At 37.4% G+C, this 20,399-nt stretch overlaps 1 protein-coding gene across 1 annotated transcript in view; it reads left to right on the plus strand.

Moving 5' to 3' along the window:
- LOC104498943 (E3 ubiquitin-protein ligase HECTD1) overlaps positions 1-20,399 on the plus strand; it is a 46,331-nt gene that overhangs the window by 10,349 nt on the left and 15,583 nt on the right. The window contains exons 2-18 of the mRNA XM_010142385.1: positions 3,991-4,225; positions 5,094-5,321; positions 8,970-9,251; positions 9,507-9,795; positions 10,067-10,143; positions 10,229-10,327; positions 10,664-10,778; positions 11,420-11,594; positions 13,036-13,174; positions 13,377-13,547; positions 14,336-14,558; positions 14,647-14,691; positions 17,572-17,847; positions 17,949-18,025; positions 19,126-19,260; positions 19,472-19,618; positions 19,973-20,067. Coding sequence (XP_010140687.1) covers positions 3,991-4,225; positions 5,094-5,321; positions 8,970-9,251; positions 9,507-9,795; positions 10,067-10,143; positions 10,229-10,327; positions 10,664-10,778; positions 11,420-11,594; positions 13,036-13,174; positions 13,377-13,547; positions 14,336-14,558; positions 14,647-14,691; positions 17,572-17,847; positions 17,949-18,025; positions 19,126-19,260; positions 19,472-19,618; positions 19,973-20,067 — 2,808 coding nt within the window. The remainder of the gene's footprint in view (positions 1-3,990; positions 4,226-5,093; positions 5,322-8,969; positions 9,252-9,506; positions 9,796-10,066; positions 10,144-10,228; positions 10,328-10,663; positions 10,779-11,419; positions 11,595-13,035; positions 13,175-13,376; positions 13,548-14,335; positions 14,559-14,646; positions 14,692-17,571; positions 17,848-17,948; positions 18,026-19,125; positions 19,261-19,471; positions 19,619-19,972; positions 20,068-20,399) is intronic.

The raw sequence follows: 20,399 nt of genomic DNA on the forward strand, positions 1-20,399 counted from the left end.
TGGTGCTTCATTTAAAAGAGGCTAGTCCTCAGAAAGTTCTCTTCTCAAGACTTGGTTGCTAGAATTGCTTCCAGGTGAGCAGTACATTTCACTCCCCTGTTCTGCCTTTGCTTACGCTCGAGCAGCAAAGTGTCTTTGAGTATTGGATCGAGTGAAAACTCAAGGACCACTTTGATAGCCCATGAGGAAGGGCAAAACTTTCCCTTTTTCTTAGGGGTCAAGTGCCAGCACATAGAACTCCACAGTGGGGCTGTGTGACAGAAGGGAGGGATGTGCTTTGGACACCCCCTGCGTGGCTGTGAAAGCACTTCCTCCCATCTTCCACAGTGTGCTTCCATGGTGTTCCCATCTACCTCTTCCAGTCCTTTCTCTGGTGCTACTCACGCACGTTCTTCTCCCTGAGACATGTAGAGCAGATGCTCGTAGTTTCAGTCGCAAGAGACCCATGTAATAGCTTAGTGCGGATTTGGAGATTAGAGGGTGATCTCTATAAAGCTGGCCTGAGTACTTCTGTTTGTAGCATAGTTACTGATAGAAAAGTTCCCTACAGCATAATGAAGGACTTAAAAATGTCAGCTGTACCACTGTATCCTGCAGTTACTCTAGCCACCTGTCCGGGAAGACTCGGGCTGGAGCATCAGGAATGTGTTGGTGCACCCTCCTCCTCTGCTGTTCCAGGCTCAACCGTTGATCTAGACCCTGTGTGAATGGCAGAACCGGTACTTTCTGTTCCCTTGCTAGCAGGAACTTCAGGGACTGCTAAGGCCCGAGCGGCCTTCAGCAGGCAAAAAGAATCTGAGTTTATCTGTATGGCAGTTTATCTGTGCGTGTTTACGAGTGTAATCTATGTGCTGCTTCTAAAAGTTCCTGTGAAATTAACCATTCTCTGTCTACTGGAACACTAGTTTGTATTTTTCACCATGAAATAAATACGGAGATGTTTTACTGTAGAATATTAGAGTTTGTTTGGTCTTTTGCTTGCTATTGAGGATATTTTGTAAGTGTGTTAATTCCTCTGTTAAAAACTCTTAGTAGTCCATGTGGTTTTTATATTCGTGTAGCAAATTTGCTCTCCCTTTATTCAGCTGCTGCTCTTGATTCTGTTCTACTTTCAAGCCTGTGGTTTCATGAGTGTTGCTTCTTGATTTTCTGCAGGAAAAAGGAGGGGAAAAGAACCAATCCCTTAAAGCTTCAGTACGGCATTTTTAACTTCTTTCTATTTGGTCTTCATTATTGTTCTTAATATTTATAAAATGTTTCTGCTGACTCTTCTGCATGCTGTGGTCTAGCTTTCAACTTCCTGGTTACTAGCAATAGACAAGAAAACTAAAAACACAGAACAAAACACAGCCCCAAAACCAAAAAACCAAACCTGAACACTTAAAAGAAACAAACATCAAGTGCATAGAGCACAGAGGTTGAAGTAGCTTGAAATTCTGTGAAAGCTCAGTTGCTAGTTTCAGGAAGGATAAATGTGTTTTTTTCGGAACAAGTGAAGTTCTTATTATTGCTGCTTTTATAAGAATTCAACGAGCATTACCATAGTCTAGAAAATTAGTTGAAATCTGGGTAGCTCTTTGTTTTGAGAACCAAGTAATTCCTACGGGTTGAGTGTAAGACAAATCTATGGTTTCTTCCTGAAACCTTGTGATACAACTTGGTTTCGTTATTGGAGGACTGGAAAATCGTTCCTAAGTCAGAAAACAAATGTCCTGACAGCAAGTAGAGGTTGTTATGTGCCTCCTAATTGAAAAAGTATGGTCTCTGACTAATGTAGCTAGAGGTTCTGGCAAAAAAGTACTTAAACGCAGACCCTTAAGTTTTTCCCAGTGAGCCATGCTCTTACAAGAGCATTGCTGATGCAGTGTGCTGGCATTTGTGTGCTGGCAAAGAATTTAATAGTAATGATAGGCCCTTAGTAACTTTGTATTTTGGCTGTATCTGCTGGATAATTGGCTCTCATGGACAGGTGCTTTAAGGACAGGAACAGATTTCTTCCAAATTTTTAAATGTCGTTTTTCAAAAAAATACAGCTAAGCTCCGTTTGTGCTGGCCCCTTTTACAAACTATAAGTCATAGACAAATGTAAATGTTCGATTTGCTAAGTATTGCCTTTAACTCCCTGAAAAGGTCTAAAGGGGTTGGAGTTTTTTTGTGCTTCTCTGTTTGGAAATCTACGAGAAATGGTTTACTACTGCTTGTTCATATTACAATGGGGACAGCAGAGCTCCTTACCTTCCACTTGGTTCACTTGGTTATACGTGTGTGGTTTTGATTATGGGTTTTTTTTGTTTTTGCTGTTGGGGTTTTTTTGTTTTTGCTCTAGGATTTGTGTTTCTTAGTAATTTTTTTTTTGCAATATAATGTTTGAAGAGTACTGTTCGTAGTAATGTTTTATGATCTGTCTGGTGTGGCATAAAATGCAGTGTAAGAAATCCAATAGTGACGCACCTGAACAGGAAGCTAATACTGAAATGCTTCTTGTGTCATAGTATGGTAGTCATCTAATAATGAGTATGCATTTCAGACTTTTGTTTTCAGTCTTTAAAATGCAGAACTACTGTGGAAACTCTTCTTAAAGGTGTGGAATTAAATAGCAGCTTTTGTAAGAACAGCAGGCACTATAGGGTGGGTAGGCTAATAAAATTATGAAATATGTGATTTAGCTTTATCAAAGCTTCACTTACTAATTTATGTCACTAAAGACCATTGGGTAATGTATTTATTTGCCAGGCAGTATTATTTGATTATTTTATAAAGCGTAGGCAGATCTTCAAGGAAACTATTAGCATTTTTCTGTCCTGGGATTTGGTGCATTTGTGTGAGTCACTGTGCATGCCAGGTGGATACTGGATGACCTCTGGCTTCAGTCTTCAGTGTGATTCATCAAGGAGTGCATCCCCGTCCTCCTGACCAAAAAACATGCTATTTCTCTTTTGGATTTAGAAAAGTTTTAGGGTTTTGGTTTGCAAACGAAGGCCTAGTTTAAGAAGTGGCAGTATTTGCTCGCTGTAGATTTAGTCTGATCTCCTACATTTCGGGATGAGGTATCCAGTTATTTCCTCCAATGTAACAGCATATATCCCCTTCACTTAATTCTCCACCACCGCCTTAGAAGTCTACCACTGCAGTGAGCAATCATTATGTTACTTTTTGCTAAGTAAGTGTGCTATTGGAAGATAAGTTGTCTTTAGATTATAGCTCCATGTCTTGGAACCTTTGATCCAAATCAGTCTTAACCACAGCTGCCATAATAGTGAGAAGCGTTATTATGACCATCCATTTTGGTTTGTATCCTATTATGTCAGAGAGGTGGAAGGAGGACTGTTGTAGCTTGCTTGCTTTGCTCTGAAGTTGTGGGGTTGTTCTTGACTGTCTTTGCACATGGAAATGAGGTTAACAATAAAGAGGAGAGCCAGAGGCTACCAAGTCATGAATATGAAGAGAAAATGCAATAGAAGCAAGCTAAATGAATTAAATATGTTCTCAGGGTGATTAGGGATATACTGAAAAAGGATAAAAAGACAAGTGAGGATGTTTATACCATAATGAAGAAGGACGACTCAGAGAATTAAATCGTGAAGCAAACCCAAAATCTGTATCGAATGTAGTAATATTTCATGGTTATTTATCATCATGACCCTTGATACTGTATTAAGAAAAAATGCATCTGTTCGGTTGTGTGAGGTTAATTCCTAAAATAATTTCACAAGAGGATAAATTTTTCCCTGTATGATTGTAAAATTTCAAGAATGTTTTTATTTTTGCTGACTTCCTCCCCTAATACAGCATATTTTCAGATTACGGATTTGAATTTGGGGGTGTGTATGAGATACCTGCATCCTAAATGAATATTCTGAACCAACTATAAACTAATCAAGCAAATCATGTCAACATGAAAAGCATCAATCCATTTACGTGGAAGTGTATGAAATTACTTGGAGAAACTTGCATGCTTAGTAATGTGGTGTTGGGGTTTTTTCTCTGCAGATGCCCTCCTCGAACTTTTTTGCCAGCCCTGTGCAAAATTTTTCTCGATGAAAGTGCTCCAGACAATGTATTAGAAGTAACAGCTCGTGCCATAACGTATTACCTGGATGTATCAGCCGAATGCACCCGTAGGATTGTGGGAGTGGATGGAGCTATCAAGGCACTTTGTAATCGTTTAGTAGTTGTTGAACTTAACAACAGAACAAGCCGGGATTTGGCTGAGCAGTGTGTGAAGGTATGTATGCTGAAGAACATATTTTTTTTAAGAAGGTGGAAAATTCGTTGTTTCTTAAGAGCTTTCTCATATTCTAATCCTATTTTATTAAAATGTGAAGCAAAAACATGAGAGTATGTTAAAAGCATATATGCCAGCGATGCTGCTTATCTTTACTGTCCATCTTGGGCTCTTCAGAGCTGAGATTCCATTAAAAAAGTATAGAAGAAGAAACAAAAAAAGTCAGACAGAAGTTTTTCTGTTTATCTTACATGACTAGAATGCTAAGGGCTAGTTTTATGCTAGAAAGGAAATGAAGGCTTACTCCAGGCATAGATAAATTAGTTGCTGTAAAAACACTGTCTGCTGTCTCTTCAGTAGCACTAGACAAAGCTCTTCTGCACCCTTGTGAAGTTCTCAAAAATTTACAAGACCCTTAAAATCACTTGTTTAAAGCCTAAGTTATGGCCATGGGGTAACCTATAGTTCGAGCCCTTGATTACCATAGTGTCAGACATTACATATTATTTCCTATTCAGTAGTTCTAGTCTACCCAAAAGTACACCACTGGAGTACCAGGACTTTGGGAAATTTCAGAGCTCTCAGTTACGTGTTATAATTATCCCAGGAAAAGATAATATTGTCTAACTCTCTGTCATGAGCATCCATTATGACCGTGCTATTGAGGGATGTTCTTATACTCCTGTATTTTTGAAGCAAATTGTCAGTACTAGAGTACTGGAGGCTTTGGTACCTTCTGGGTGTTGAGGAAGAGAGGATTGGTTTTGTTCTGTTGTTTCATTTTCTTAACCGGTTCTGTAGATGGATATAAACAAATAGCTGACTTCTTATGTGTACTTCATTCTAATTGAATTTCATTTTGTCGTAGGTGTTAGAGTTAATCTGTACCCGTGAGTCAGGAGCTGTGTTTGAAGCTGGAGGGCTGAACTGTGTTCTGACATTCATTCGTGATAGCGGCCACCTCGTTCATAAAGATACTTTGCATTCAGCGATGGCTGTAGTGTCCAGACTCTGTGGCAAAATGGAACCTCAGGATTCTTCCTTAGAGATCTGTGTGGAATCGCTGTCTAGTTTATTAAAACACGAAGACCATCAGGTAATGTTAATAGTTGGATCAGTATGCTGTGAACTTAACTTCCATTATGTTCGATAAATAGATGGCTATGTATTTTTATAGAATCATAGAATCATTCAGGTTGGAAAAGATCTTTGAGGTTATTGAGTCCCACTATTAACCCAGCAGTGCCAGATCACCACTGGACTATGCCCTTAAGTGTCACATCTGCACATCTCTTAAATACCTCCAGGGACGGTATCTCAACCATTTCCCTGGGCAGTCTGTTCCAGGGCTTGACAGCCCTTTCGGTGAAGAAAATTTTCCCAATATCCAACTTAAACCTCCCCTGCCACAACTTGAGGCCATTTCCTCTTGTCCTATCACTTGTTACTTGAGAGAAGAGAACAACACCCACCTTGCTACCAGCTTCCACAACCATATGTTTACACAGTAGTTGTTATATTTGGATGTTATGATAGTTTCCTTTACACTTGTGATGACAAGAGGATAAAAATACTGCTTGGTGTTTGACTCGCTGTAAAGTGAATATGATCTTATTTAACTGCTGAAAACTTTTTTGAAAAATGTTCTGTAACATTTTTCATTGTGTTTTGAAATACTTTCTGAAGTAACTTGTGTATATCTGCACCTCAGTCACTATTAAATTGAGCATAAATAAGAGACAAAAATCAATTTGGCTTGTTTTTCTTTTGCCAAACAAAGAGAAGCAATAAAAACATCCACAATCAATTTATTATATTGGAAGCCAGCTTAAATGGTACTGCTATAGATGCAGCACCACGTCTTTATTGCTGTTTTATTAACTTGAGATGAAGTAGCCCTTGTAAAATCTAGTAAATGAATCCTAGAGGAATTATCTTTCTACAAGTGGAATCCTTTTATGTATGTCATAGCAATGCTTTGAAATAGCCGTTCAGCCAAATTCTTGCTGTACCCTGGCCAGGCTTCTTGTCCATATCATTCCTAGTCCTCATTTTGACTCCACTTCTGTCCTCATTCTTTCTGTGCACCCTTGCACCCCCCTGTCTAGTTTATTAAGCACATCACATTTGGGAGAGTAAATCTTCTTGCCTCTGAGCTAAATTTTTAATATATTTTTAGATCTTTTTGAGAGACCCAGTTGGCAGGAGACGGGCACACTCACTATTTCAGAACAAGCTACAATGGTTTTTTGGCATTACGTAACTTTATTAATGCACTGATCGTCTCAGGCAAGCTGATCCTGAAATTTGGACTGCAGCTCTGTAGTATTTTAACTGTTTCCCAACTTATAATGTGTTTGTAAAAACAGGCTGTTGGAGATTGGAATGAGAGTTCAAATGAATTTTTTCTTTTTGCTGCAGTTAGGTTTTAAGATAAGTGTGCTTAAGATTGGAGTAACCCAGATGATAAGTAAGTCTGCACTGGTATCCTTGAGAAATGTGTTTTGTCTGAAACAAGCCTCAGGATTTACAACGATGAATGTTGATGTGTATCACGGATTTTCCCAGTAACTCCCTTTGTAAAGTTTTGTTATTCACCCACCCCCATCCCTTTACACTGTTGGATTTGGTCACTTTTTGTGTGGGCTGCTGGTTAGTAACACCACTCGAGAGAAGAGTTCAGACCAGCTGAATGTGGCCCCAAGAACAGCTTATCTATAAGTTTGTTTTTTAACCTTTCTACTAAATTTACAGTGTGTGAGAAGAAATGTAAATACCTTCCACAGTACTCTTTTGCTTTGTAAACTGACGCTCTAATGCGGTGTGTTACACAAGAAACATTCAGCTTATTTGTTTCTGACAGAGCTGTTGTGGTAAAAATCCATAAAGTATCTACAGATTACAGAAAGATTGGCAGAATTGTTTATCCATCGTGCTGTCAAAGAACTGGAGGGATGTGCCATTTGTGACCATGACTACATGAGTAGTGATCATTACAAGTTAAATATCCCTTGCCAAAGAGCACTGATAAATCAGAATGTTTGGCCTGCAGGGACCATGCCAGAAGTTTAGCATGCTTTGCATTCATTCCTGAGAAACTTTTTTTTTCAAGTCCTTGCAAACTAATTGGAGACTTAAGATTTTAACTTCATGAAGTCTGGCTAATCTTGTTCTGTGTGTTGATGAATAACTGTCTGTGAGCCCTTGGTATGTGATAGCTGACAGTCATTTTGAAAACGGGCTGTGCTAGAAGTTGATGACATTTTAGAGAGTAAGAATGTTGTAATTTAGAGTTTGGTAAGGAGTAGATATTGTTGGAGTTGATTCTTTAATGTTTTTCACTGTTTCTTGACACCAGTCTGGTTTGCTACTGCACATCTACGAAAGCAGAAGTGCCTGAAGCAGCTTATCTTGATATGCCTGTGCAAACCTCCTGATCTGAAAGATGGAGACAGTTTTAGTGTATAGATGAGAGAGATGTTAAAGGCAAAACCTCCCTTTCTTTTCATGTCCGTGTTGAAAAGAAGTTGGATCCTTGCCTGGGCAGTTGGCCAGCAGTATTTTTTGCTGGGTTGTTAAGCGGATCATCAATAGGCCTTGACTTGCTTCCACAGTGTCACTGGTTTTTTGGGGGTTTTTTCGTTAGTACAAACCTAAATTTGTGAGTTTGTATTTTATTGTCACAAAAATACTTGTGTATCCCTGGGTTAGGCGCTCAGTGGTTAGTCTGGGTTATCTAAGGGTAAAATCTGCTTTTGCCAGTTTATCCTATTTTTCGGCTTTGTCCAATTGAAAAATTTTCTGTACTCAAAGTATGTAGACCTTTAGATACAATTGTAACTGTCAAACTTCACTGTCAGTTTAATACTTTGGGAGTTTTGAGTTGAACAAGCCATCAGCTGAGGCAGCGATAGGATTTCTTTTAATAGAAAATACCAAATTAATGTAACATTTACAGTTAGTATTATGTTGGTATTAAAATATCAAATTATATACGTTGATATTCTACAATCCAACATTAGAATATTTTGTATTCTATAAATATAGGTTATAAAACTGCAAAGAAATTTTTGTCTTTATTGTTCTTTGAGGAAGAAATTTGGAATTCATTAAGTGTGTGAAAGTTAGGAAGTAAAACCTCATAGTGCATTTTCTTGGTATTTTGCTTTTTTTGGTGTGGTGGGTTTGTTTTTTAAGTTTTATTTTGAGAAGACTTCTTTAACCTTTTCTAACATCACAACAGCAAAAAGGTTAAGCACTCCTTATTTCAATACCAAGCCATGGGTGGGGTTTGTTCCTTTTTTTTTTCAAACTGTCTTGTCAGAATGGACAAAATCTTTCAAATGTGCTTCCAACTTCTATTGATTTGGCAATTTGATTATTAACTGTGTTTTGCTAGATTGGTTTGGGGTTTTGCTCATATAGTTAAGGAGATGCTCACAATGCTGAACTTTAGACAACAAAGAAAAATTGTTTCCTTGATTTCTTGATATCGTCAGGAGATTGAAGAGAGGGAGAAAGCACAACAGCAATACAGTTGCTCCTTCATTGAGCAATTCAGAGCACTGTTGGGGTCCAATTCCAAGTTGCTGGCTTAAAAAGGCTGTTTCCTCCGTTCGTGGACTTTGAAGGGAACCTAGAGAAATTAGCTGCTTCTCTGTGTCCTGTATTCTTGTACACTGTCCCCTTTGCGTTTTACCTTAAGTAAAGATTTTTCATCATTTCTCTTGCACTTCTTTTGTAGGTTTCAGATGGAGCTCTGAGATGCTTTGCCTCGTTAGCTGACAGATTCACTCGGCGTGGAGTTGACCCAGCCCCTTTAGCTAAGCATGGATTAACTGAGGAGTTGTTATCTCGCATGGCAGCTGCTGGTGGGACAGTATCGGGACCATCGTCAGCTTGCAAACCTGGACGGAGTAGCACTGGAGCACCGTCTACAGCTGCCGACTCTAAATTAAGTAATCAGGTGTCAACTATTGTAAGCCTGTTGTCAACCCTGTGTAGAGGCTCTCCAGTAGTAACACACGTAAGAAATCCTTTTATGCTTCAGCTTTTTGTCCTCGTAGGGTTTGTCCCTTCATGTACTTTAATGTAGGCAAGATTGGTGTTGCAATTTTATATGTAGATACACAGATTCATGGATTTTATTTTTATATATATACATACACACACATATTCGTAGGTTATTTATAAAGAGGGGAAAAAAGGAAACATTTCATATGGAAATGAAACCCAGTTCTGATAGTATTTTCTAAAGCCCTGTATATTTTTTATTGTTCAGACTTTTAATTATTTCCAGGATCTCCTAAGATCTGAACTTCCAGATTCTATAGAAAGTGCGTTGCAGGGTGATGAGAGATGTGTACTGGATACCATGCGGTTAGTAGATCTTCTTTTGGTGCTACTGTTCGAAGGGAGAAAAGCCCTGCCAAAATCCAGTGCTGGATCTACAGGCAGAATCCCAGGATTGCGAAGACTGGATAGTTCTGGGGAACGTTCTCATCGGCAGCTGATAGACTGCATCCGCAGTAAGGATACTGATGCGCTAATCGATGCTATTGACACAGGAGGTGAGCAAAAATACTCTGAAGAAGAAAATGAGATAACTGAAGTATAGTTTTATGATCTATGGTGTCATAACAAATGCTTAAGTAGTACCTTAAAGATCCTTTATATACAAGTTTACTTATTTTGTTACATACACAACAGGTCTTATTAGCAACAATTCCTTATAAGCCATTGAGGGCGTAAATGCTTCCCTAGAATTATTGAGGATGCTTAATTTTGTTTAAGATATGCTGTTTATTTATGGAGCTTTAACTATTTTATTGTATCTTTCAGCTTTTGAAGTAAATTTTATGGATGATGTAGGACAAACTCTTTTAAACTGGGCCTCAGCTTTTGGAACTCAGGAAATGGTAAATTAGTTTTACGGAATCTTAAACTTCGGTTGGTTATGTAAAGAAAGAAATGGAAAAAAACTAGTTTTCTTTTTCTTAACAGGTGGAATTTCTCTGTGAAAGGGGTGCTGATGTTAACAGAGGTCAGAGGTCATCCTCATTACATTATGCAGCATGTTTTGGAAGACCTCAGGTAGCAAAGGTATGATTTAACCTGACACTTGGAAAGCCTTACTTAGTGACTTTTTGCTTTGTTCTGTACAAAATGTCTCCAATGCAATGTGTTTAACATGTGCACTGTCAAATATTTACATGTTCTTTATAGTGTTTATCAAAATAGAAATTTTCCATTATACATATTACTGCCCTATCATAAAAGTAGTTTTATTAGCTCTACAGATACAAAAATCACGTAATGTTCTAACTTTGCTTACTAGCATGAGAAAAATGAAGGAAAGATGTATGAAAAACTTGTTTACTAGTTTGGAAGAAGGAATCTTAATTTTTTTTAATATTTAAAAAAAACATTTGTTCTCAGACTCTCTTACGACATGGTGCAAATCCTGATTTGAGAGATGAAGATGGGAAAACTCCTTTAGACAAAGCCCGCGAGAGGGGGCACAGTGAAGTAGTAGCTATTCTTCAGTCTCCAGGTGAGAGCAGTTTTTAATTCCATGCCCTTGCTAGTAGAAATTCCTATATACATTAATTAATTCATTTATTAGAATTTTACTTCATTAAGATTTAGTTTAAAAGAAAGATATTTTGTGACTAAGCTTCCTTAACCTTCAAAGTAGAAATAAAAACCTTAATATTTTAGGTTTTCTTAAGGGATGGGGATTACCAAAGAAACTGCTGGCTGGGCATATACGGTGCCAGGGGTCTTGCTCCTCAGCTGTGGAATGGGGCTAGACTGGGATATTGCTGTGGGTCCAGAGGATGTCAGCCTTGGTAGCTTCTCTGGCATCCTTTCACTCTGCATGGGAACTGCACTTCACTTGTTCATAACACTTCTGTAGCGCTTGAGCCGCAGGTGGTTATGTGTCCATATCTAGTCCACTTTAAGGACATCAAGTTTCTCCTGTGAGCAGTCTTTGGTGGTACTTGTTATCAAAGAATTGTTCTTCAAGAAGTCTCGCACATGTCAGTTTTATAGTTTTAGACATGCATGTTCCTGTTCAGGTGCTTAGATGTTAGTAGAGAAAACTCTTACACTGATTTGAAGGGGGGTTTTATTTGCTTGATTGTTTTTTGCCATTGAACATTTTTTTGGAAAAAAAAAAATATTTTCCAGGGGACTGGATGTGTCCTGTTAACAAAGGAGATGAGAAGAAAAAGAAGGATGCGAACAAGGATGAAGAAGAATGTAATGAACCCAAAGGAGATCCAGAAATGGCACCAATATACTTGAAAAGATTATTGCCTGTGTTTGCACAAACATTTCAACAAACAATGTTGCCTTCAATAAGGTACTATTGACATGATAGACAATTTCCCTGCATATTTTGAATTTCTTAATACACTCTGTTAAAAAAGCCAAGGTGAATGTTTTTGATCAAAAGTTATAACATCAGAAGATTTTAAGTAATGCAAGTTACACACGTATTTCTGTTTGATTAGAAGTGGTGGTTTTAAGTGTTGCAAGTCCGATTTTTATTTAATATTTTAAGTGGTGTTGTTTCTTTTCTGGGGAAGTGGTGTCTTGGAAGGAGATAGAGTTGGTTGGTCGGAAGTGGGAGGGCAAAGCACACTCCTGACTGTAGTAGCATGACCGGAGAATACCGGGTTTGTATAGTGCCTTGTATAGGCTGCGTATGCTGCACATTTGGTTACAGCTGTTTGTAACCACTATAGTGAAATATTAATTTAGGAGAGGAAACTAGTGAAATGATAGCAAGATACATTCTTTGAAAAATCAGAAGGACTGTGAAAAGCTATTTTAGAAGATTTCGTAGCAGCTTAAGTGTTAATCAGTTGGAGAAAATGCCCCTTACTGAGAGAATTAACAGAATATATCTAATTTAATACTTCAAAAAGAATACTGCAGATAGCATAATGGTTGTGATAAATTGTGTCCGACCATAACCTCTCAGTGTTTTACACTACAACTTCAACATTTGCGTCATCTTATTTGTGTTCCCAGTGTCTGTAGGTAAAAATACAAGTTAAAAGGGTAGTCCAGTGGAGCGAGACTCTACATGAGCTGATGATAGGAAGCTTAAACTAGGTCCTTCTAAAGGAAGGGAATAAACTACGTTAACAGTCTTTGCATGACTAACTGTTGTTGCAGATTGTGGAAGGAAGTAGTTGGCTCTCTATACTTTAAAGGTTTGGGTGTTTCTTTTTTTTTTTGTTGGTTTTTTTTTTTTTTTAGGAATCAGGTAAATCACATTTTTAAAGTCAGTCAAAAAAATTCAACTTAAGCTATACCGAAGTGACTGGCTTCAAAATGAATAGTAGTTCTTGGTATGGAAAGCTGCATCATCTAATAGTATTTTTAGACTTTATAGGGTTCTTGCCAAAACATGGGCGGTATGTGACAGAAATGGAAGGCTAGATACCTGGGGGGAAGGTGAAGTGTGCAGAAGTGAATTGCCATCACTAAGAATGGATAAAAACATAACGTAGGATATGTTCACATAGAGAAGGGTTGAGGAGAGAAAAACACGTCAGACTCATGGTGCTGTAGAATCAAAAAAGATCAGTATGTGAATTAGATAATCTAGGATTTACTAACAATAACCAACTGAGGTTCCAATAACAAGAACTGAAACTAATTTTAAACATTCGTGTGTTTTGAAAGCATGCATAAATGTAGTGCAAAAGCAGTTCTATCTTGAACTTTTTTGTTGCTTTGATTACTGTGTGCTTTATCTTTGTAAGAATCTTTTCCTGTGATCTCTTTTAAAGGAAAGCAAGTCTTGCCCTCATTAGAAAAATGATACATTTTTGTTCTGAGGCGCTGCTGAAGGAGGTTTGTGACTCTGATGCTGGCCACAATCTGCCCACAATACTGGTTGAGATAACAGCTACAGTTCTTGATCAAGAGGTAGGAAGAAAGAAAATACTGTTCTTTGCTGAAACCAGTGTGAAAAAGGGGATTATACTCAATGATTCCACTTACTTGTTAATAACTAACTCTAAATCATTATAGTATCTATCTGTGACCACGTGTGTACTTCAGCATGTGAAGATAGTCTTCAGTAAAGAGATCTCATTTATTATTTCCTTTCCATCCCCTTGTGTTACAGGATGATGATGATGGCCATTTGCTAGCCTTGCAAATCATAAGGGATTTGGTGGATAAAGGTGGTGATCTTTTTCTAGACCAACTGGCTAGACTTGGTGTAATTAGTAAAGTGTCTACATTGGCGGGGCCATCATCTGATGATGAAAATGAAGAGGAGTCTAAGCCTGAGAAGGTGAGAATGGAGTTCATGGCTTTGTTCCTGTAAAATCCACACTTCTAGTACAATTTTCAGTGTTAAGAAAACATCCAGAACAAGATAGCTACAGGTTATTAAATTACTGCTTATTGTACACCACTTGTTTTAATTGGTTTTGTTGTTTTCTGTAACTTCATTTCCTATTATTGCATGTTATCTGGTGAGTTTTCCCAGATTATTTGTGGTCAAGTTGATCGACACTTGTTTTTGTCTAGTGTTTTGAAAATGACTGCTAGAATGCTTCTGGGACAAAGTGTAGCTCCTCCAATGTACATGCATCAAATAATTGCAGATGTCTTAAACGTTGTTATGGAATATATTAAAAATATAAAAAAAAATTTTCTTAATTATTGAAAACAGAAGTACGTATTGATTTACCAAGTTCCAACAGTCATATAACTGGCCACTCAGATGAGCTGAATGGATGGATAACAGACCACTTCAGCTATCCATTCAGTTCAGGTTTATAGTTAAGCTTTAAGTGTATAGTTAATCTTTTTTACTGTGGGTTTTGGGTTGTTCAGTGGGTTTTGGGTCTGACCATGGTTCTGGGCAGCTGTCTCTGGGCAAACCTGAGCAGGGGTTTGGACTAGATGGCCTCCAGACATCCCTTCCAACCTCAACTGTTCTGTGACATTTTTCTCACAATACAACTTTTGAACAGAGGGGTATGTCCCAGTCATTAGGTTGTTGTTATTGTTGAGTAGATAAATCTGTATCTGAAAGGATTTTTTTTTTCATTGTTCAATACAATTTTATTACAGGAGGATGAACCACAGGAAGATGCTAAAGAGCTGCAACAGGGTAAACCATATCACTGGAGAGACTGGTCAATCATTAGGGGAAGGGACTGCCTGTACATCTGGAGTGATGCTGCAGCCCTGGAGCTGTCTAATGGTAGTAATGGATGGTTCAGATTTATCTTGGATGGAAAACTGGCTACAATGTATTCCAGTGGCAGCCCGGAAGGAGGATCTGATAGTTCAGGTAGTTTCTTTACAATTCAAGTCCAAGTTAAGATTTGAGACTGTTCTATTTATTGATATAATTTGATTGGAGCTGTTTTGTTTTGCAGGAATTGGCTTACTAAATAGTAAAGGATGTAAACAGGTGGAAGGTGGTCAGTTAACTGTGATGCTTTTTATCAGATAGCATGTGACCATAACTTGACTTCCTTGGTGAATTGTGTTAAGTAAACATCTTGCCAGTAAAAGTGTATTAACTTTGTTTTGTTTTGATTCTTCTCCATGCATAATTAATTTTTTCACCTCAGTCATTAAAAACACTTTGTAGTGGCTGTCCCAGGAAAAGCAGGTTGAAATGGTGATTTGTTGTTTGCTTCTAGCTAGCAGAATGAAATTGCATGTGTTTGAAGACAACGTAATGGAAAGTTTCTCACTGAGACTGGGAAACAACTTACAGTGTCTTAATGGTTTGTCGGAGAGAGGATAAGGGAACAGACCTTATGTCCTGGCAATGCCGAGGTGGTTTTAACTTTCTGTACAGAATACGCAACTTGTTCTGGCTGCAGAAACAACCCTCCATTATTGTGTCATCGTCTTTGCAACAGTTCATGCATTTATGAACCTGCAGACATAAAATGCTTTGCAATATTACTATGTTTTCAAGAAGCCATTGAGTGAAATAACAGAACATATTATGATTCAGGATAGAAACGAAGTGTTAATGACTCCATGCACCAAAATCGATGGAATAAAGTAAAAATGTGATAGTGTGTTTCTAGATTGTAACTTGGAAACAATTTCTAGATTTACTTTTTGTTAGAAGATGTATTCTTGCATTCTTTTTAACAAGGTTAATACCTTAAAAGGTCAACAACTTCTTTATCATACAGTACAATTATAAAAAGGTCCATGAATTTTTGAATCCTTATAGCCCCTGGATGCCAGTTCTTTCTGCCTCCCCAGGTGACGTGGGCATGGGGATGAGATTTTACTGTTTCTGTACGAGATGGGTGGAATGGAGATGGCTAAAACAACCTTCAAAGGAGTCAGTTTGAGAAATCAAGAAGATGTGCCTCTTCATACCAATCTTTTAAAAAAAGAGTAAATCCCAAGTTTCTGAACAAGATACCTAGCATGGATATTATGGAAGGAAAGAGGCTAAACTAGGATTACATGAGGCTTCTTGCAACTTTCCTAGACATCTAAGAGTGCTGACACTGCAGTGGAATTTGCCTGAACTTTGACTATTATCTCTAAGCGTGTGCAGCAGCCTCTTTTACTTACGAGATAAGAAATTACTATTTGTTAACTAAAATTACTACGGTACGGTGTAGACTCAGAATAGTATCTTGAAGTCCTGAACTATACTATATGTTCTGCTGTCCTGAATCATTACTGTTAGTGTGTATCGCATGATGAAAGTGGGGGCAGGAGGGGTAAAAATACATACTATGAACATGTTTGGAAGGTCTGTACTCGCTCCTCTCCACGTAAGCTTAATACTTGTTTTGTTTAAATTTTTAGAAAAAATTAGAAGTTCAATGCAAAAATTGAAATTTAATGGTAATTCTGAAGCTCTAAGTGAGTCTCAAAATTCCCTATAAGGGAACCCAAAATCATTCCCAACCACGTATAATCATGGCGCTTGTAGTGCAACGTGCTATATAGTAAATTTGTTAAAATGTAATTATGAAAATTTGGAAAGGTTTAATTAAAAGAATTTTAATTTTGCATGTGAAATTTCAAAATCCTTTTTATAAGCCTTCTCTCTGGATGCCATGGATTTTAAGCAATAAGGTTATGCCTCAAGAGTGCATAATTATTTCTGAATAGAGATTTTTTTGTGATATACAACAATAAAAATGGCAAATTTTAAAAACCTAGAGCATATCAGTGTAGCAGAAGGAAAACAGCAATTTTACAAATGCATGGACTACAAAAGTGGTATTGATCAAAGCAGTTACGCTGAAAGATGAGGATACTTGTGAACTTTGAAGTTGAGATGTAATGTTTACATTAATGAGGTTATTGCATTTTTGTTGTATACGAAATTTTATTTTTTTTAATTAAACTAATAATTTTCTGGAATTATGCTAATTTGCTCTGATATTTCAGAGGTAGTGTGCAGTTTTTTAATTACTGCAGTTTTTGGAGTAATTTCAGGCTAGACTACCTAAAAGTAGGATGCGATCCTATTTGTTATCTATTAAATATCTCTATATAAATAGTAGCTTTTAATCAAGTCTCATGTGGTGACAATAGATTCTTTTTTTTTTTTTAAAAAGAAGGAATAGGAACGCCTGCATTGCAGCTTGAACTGGTGTAATGTCACTTTATTAAGTACCGTAATTGTGGCTTTCTTATTTTCTCCGAGATTTAGAAATGTAGAGGTTCTACAAAGGAGATGAATACAAGTTCTACTGTAGCTTATAAAAATTTGGGCTTTGGGTGCCTTTGTGACAATCTGAGCAAATAGCTATTAGCTCAGCTCAAATTTGCTTTTCGCACATGTTGATTGGCAGACTCTCTAAAGTTTTTGTGTATTTTTTTTTTTTTCTGGCTTCAACATCTTTTCTCTATTGCTTTAAGGTAGGAAGTTCATTGCTGTTTTCCTGTTGGAGGATTCATTTAGTTTCCTTCATTTAATTCAATTTTCTTCGTTTAATCCTACAAACTCACTTTTGAGAATAGTTCATGCTGGCCATAATGAGAGAAATTACTTTTAATTACTTTTTGCAAGGCTAAAAGTTTATAGTGGATTCCGTTGATCTTCCTGTTACACTTGTAAAGATGAATTACTCCATCTGTTATTAGCACCATTCAGAAAGAGTTGCATTGTTCGTTTTGATTGTGGAATAAATCACTATTGAAATACATTGGGAAGAAATTCAGAACACTTTAAGACTCTTAATTACGAACTTAATTTTGCATTGAATGTACTCACTTGTTTTGCTCTTGCAAAAAAAAAAAAATTGAGATATATGATGGTGGAATCTGTGGAAGAAAAAAAAAAATGTTTGTTTCTTTTTAAATAGAAAGTAGGAGTGAGTTCCTTGAGAAGCTGCAAAGAGCTCGAAGCCAAGTAAAACCATCTACCACCAGCCAGCCAATTTTATCGGCACCAGGGCCAACTAAACTTACTGTAGGAAACTGGTCGCTTACCTGTTTGAAAGAAGGAGAAATCGCTATTCACAATTCCGATGGCCAGCAGGCTACCATACTGAAAGAAGATCTGCCGGGCTTTGTGTTCGAATCAAACAGGGGGACAAAACATTCGTTTACGGCGGAAACCTCTCTGGGTAAGTATGTAGGTATGTGTTATGTGCAGGTAGAAGCAACGGTACGTGAGGTAGATTTTCTGTAGCTTTTCATACCTGTGAGAAATTGTGACTTCTCAAAAAATATATTGCAGGGTCAGAATTTGTGACTGGCTGGACAGGCAAAAGAGGAAGAAAGCTGAAATCTAAACTGGAGAAGACAAAGCAAAAGGTTGGTTAGCACCTGTGAATTTTATACTTAGAGTTTGATTTATTTTGTAACTTGCTTGTGGAGCTGTATTTTCCTCTTAGAGGATTAAAATATCTGATTTCAACTAGACACGATTTTTATACTAAGATTGAAGGGGGAAACCTCACTCAGAACAAAGCACCTCTGCAGGTAATTTTATCAAACAGTCTGGTAAACTCTGTATTCTTCTAGAGGAAAGTGAATTTTCTTTTAAAAATAAAAAGAAATCCAATCCTCCGGACCTATCTTTGTAAATTCCGTAGGTGTTTCTTTTTTTATGCAAAAAGTAAAAATGTTATGGCCAATACTACTGTTGTATCAGAGGCATATGCTACTTCGCTACCCTCAGATACTAATTTTAGACTGGGTACTGTGACAGATGGGGGATGGAAGTGAACAGTCTGTATTGTAAGAGTTGTGGTAGTGAAGCAAAATGTGTGAACACCCTAATTTTAGACTTCTCTAAAATTCTTCTTCTTCTTCTCAAACTGAGTGGAAAAAAGAGGAAGTAAGAAATCAAGTACTGAGCTTTTTACAGAAAACCAAGCTGACAGTATGTGCTGTGGCCAGCTGATGCCAGGGGCTCAAGCTCGTCTTTGGTTTTGTCCTCTCTTGCAGTTTCTAACAGTGCAGCTGATGTTCTGTACCTAAAACCTGCAGTATGTAAGGACACTTATATCCGAGGCAACGTGACACTAAAGTGAAGGTTAAAACATTGTGTGAATGAGGATAGGTGGGATGATAAAAGGAAGGCAGCGCTCTCTCATAACTAACATTGCGCTGTGTAGCTCCAAGACTTCTAAAACATAATGTTGTAGGACACACGATGAGAATGAAAAGGAAAGATTTTGGGGAAAATTTCTTACAAGCAAAATGTTGTTTATTAAGAAATTATTTTATCAAATCTATATCTTGTGTGGTCCAGTCTTCGTAGGAAAAGTAGTTCTTGGTATAAGGTCACCTAAGGACTTTTTGTGTGAATTGGCTTAAGGAATGTGCATAGGGCATTCAGAAATCTTGGAGAACAGTAATGGTCTCATTACACTAAGGTATGGCTTCTGATTATTGAAATCCACTCGTAGGTACGCACTATGGCGAGAGATTTGTACGATGATCACTTTAAAGCTGTTGAAAGCATGCCTCGAGGAGTTGTCGTAACGCTGAGGAACATAGCAACACAGTTAGAGTCTGCATGGGAACTTCATACAAACAGACAGGTGGGTGACCTCCTTCATAGAGAAAATCGCATACTAGTTCAGAGTATTCTGTCGTGGTGTAAAGGAAAGTCACAATATGTCTCTCTGAAATGTGGGGGGCTTTAAGGCATGTAATTCCTAGTTCTGTACTTTACTGGGACATTTTTCCACTTGCTTCAGTTGAAAAATAACTGTTACCTTGTTTCAGCATAATTGTCTTTTTGTCTTCCAGTGTATTGAGGGAGAAAATACTTGGAGAGATTTAATGAAGACTGCTCTGGAAAATTTGATTGTACTATTGAAGGATGAGAATACTATTTCTCCATATGAAATGTGCAGTAGTGGCTTAGTTCAATCGTTGCTTACAGTTTTAAATAATGTGAGTTTATAGAACTTAAGTCTCTGAAGAAAAACTTTATAAAAAAGAATGTGTGCATGTGCCTTAATTATAAATGTGCCTTTTTGCCGTGCTGATGAAAATCAGGCAGACTTGCTCCAGTTAGCGGTCTGCCTGTTGAATATATGCTGTCACAAGAGATGACTTCAGCGGAAGTAAGCTGCTTAAAATCTTCAAATCAGCACTGTCAGTTGAAATGGCTGAGTGCATTTAGCTCATCACATACAGGTTTTAAATAGGGAATTCAGTGAAACTAAACATGTTTTTGTCAGTATGAAGAATGAGTATGTTGTTTTGCATTAGAATTAATTTTTTGTTTGTTTTTTTTTCTCTTAGAATGTTGACTTAGATGTGAAACAAGACTGTAGTCAACTGGTAGAGAGAATAAATGTTTTCAAAACAGCATTCAGTGAAAATGAAGATGATGAAAGGTAAAATCAAAACCAAACACAAAAATGCTTTTATCTGTGAACCATGCTATCTTTAAAATAATTTAATGATAAAGGAACTGTTTATTCCAGAGAAATAAAAATTGAAATGGAACAGACAATTGATCTTAAAAGACAGCATCTGCAGTTGAAGAAGCAATCGAAAATTTTACTGAATTACTTCTGTCTGTAAGAGTCAGCTATACTGAATGTACATGTATTGATGGGCAAATCTAAAAGTGACTTTTGTCTATGGCTGTGCTGATTTAATATTCTTCTTACTGTGCTGTAACCATGTGACTGGAGCGGATGATACTAGCAGCAGTAGAATGCCG

This window comes from Buceros rhinoceros, unplaced genomic scaffold (genome assembly GCF_000710305.1).
Source record: "Buceros rhinoceros silvestris isolate BGI_N320 unplaced genomic scaffold, ASM71030v1 scaffold14098, whole genome shotgun sequence".
In the NCBI taxonomy this organism is placed as follows: Eukaryota; Metazoa; Chordata; class Aves; order Bucerotiformes; family Bucerotidae; genus Buceros; species Buceros rhinoceros.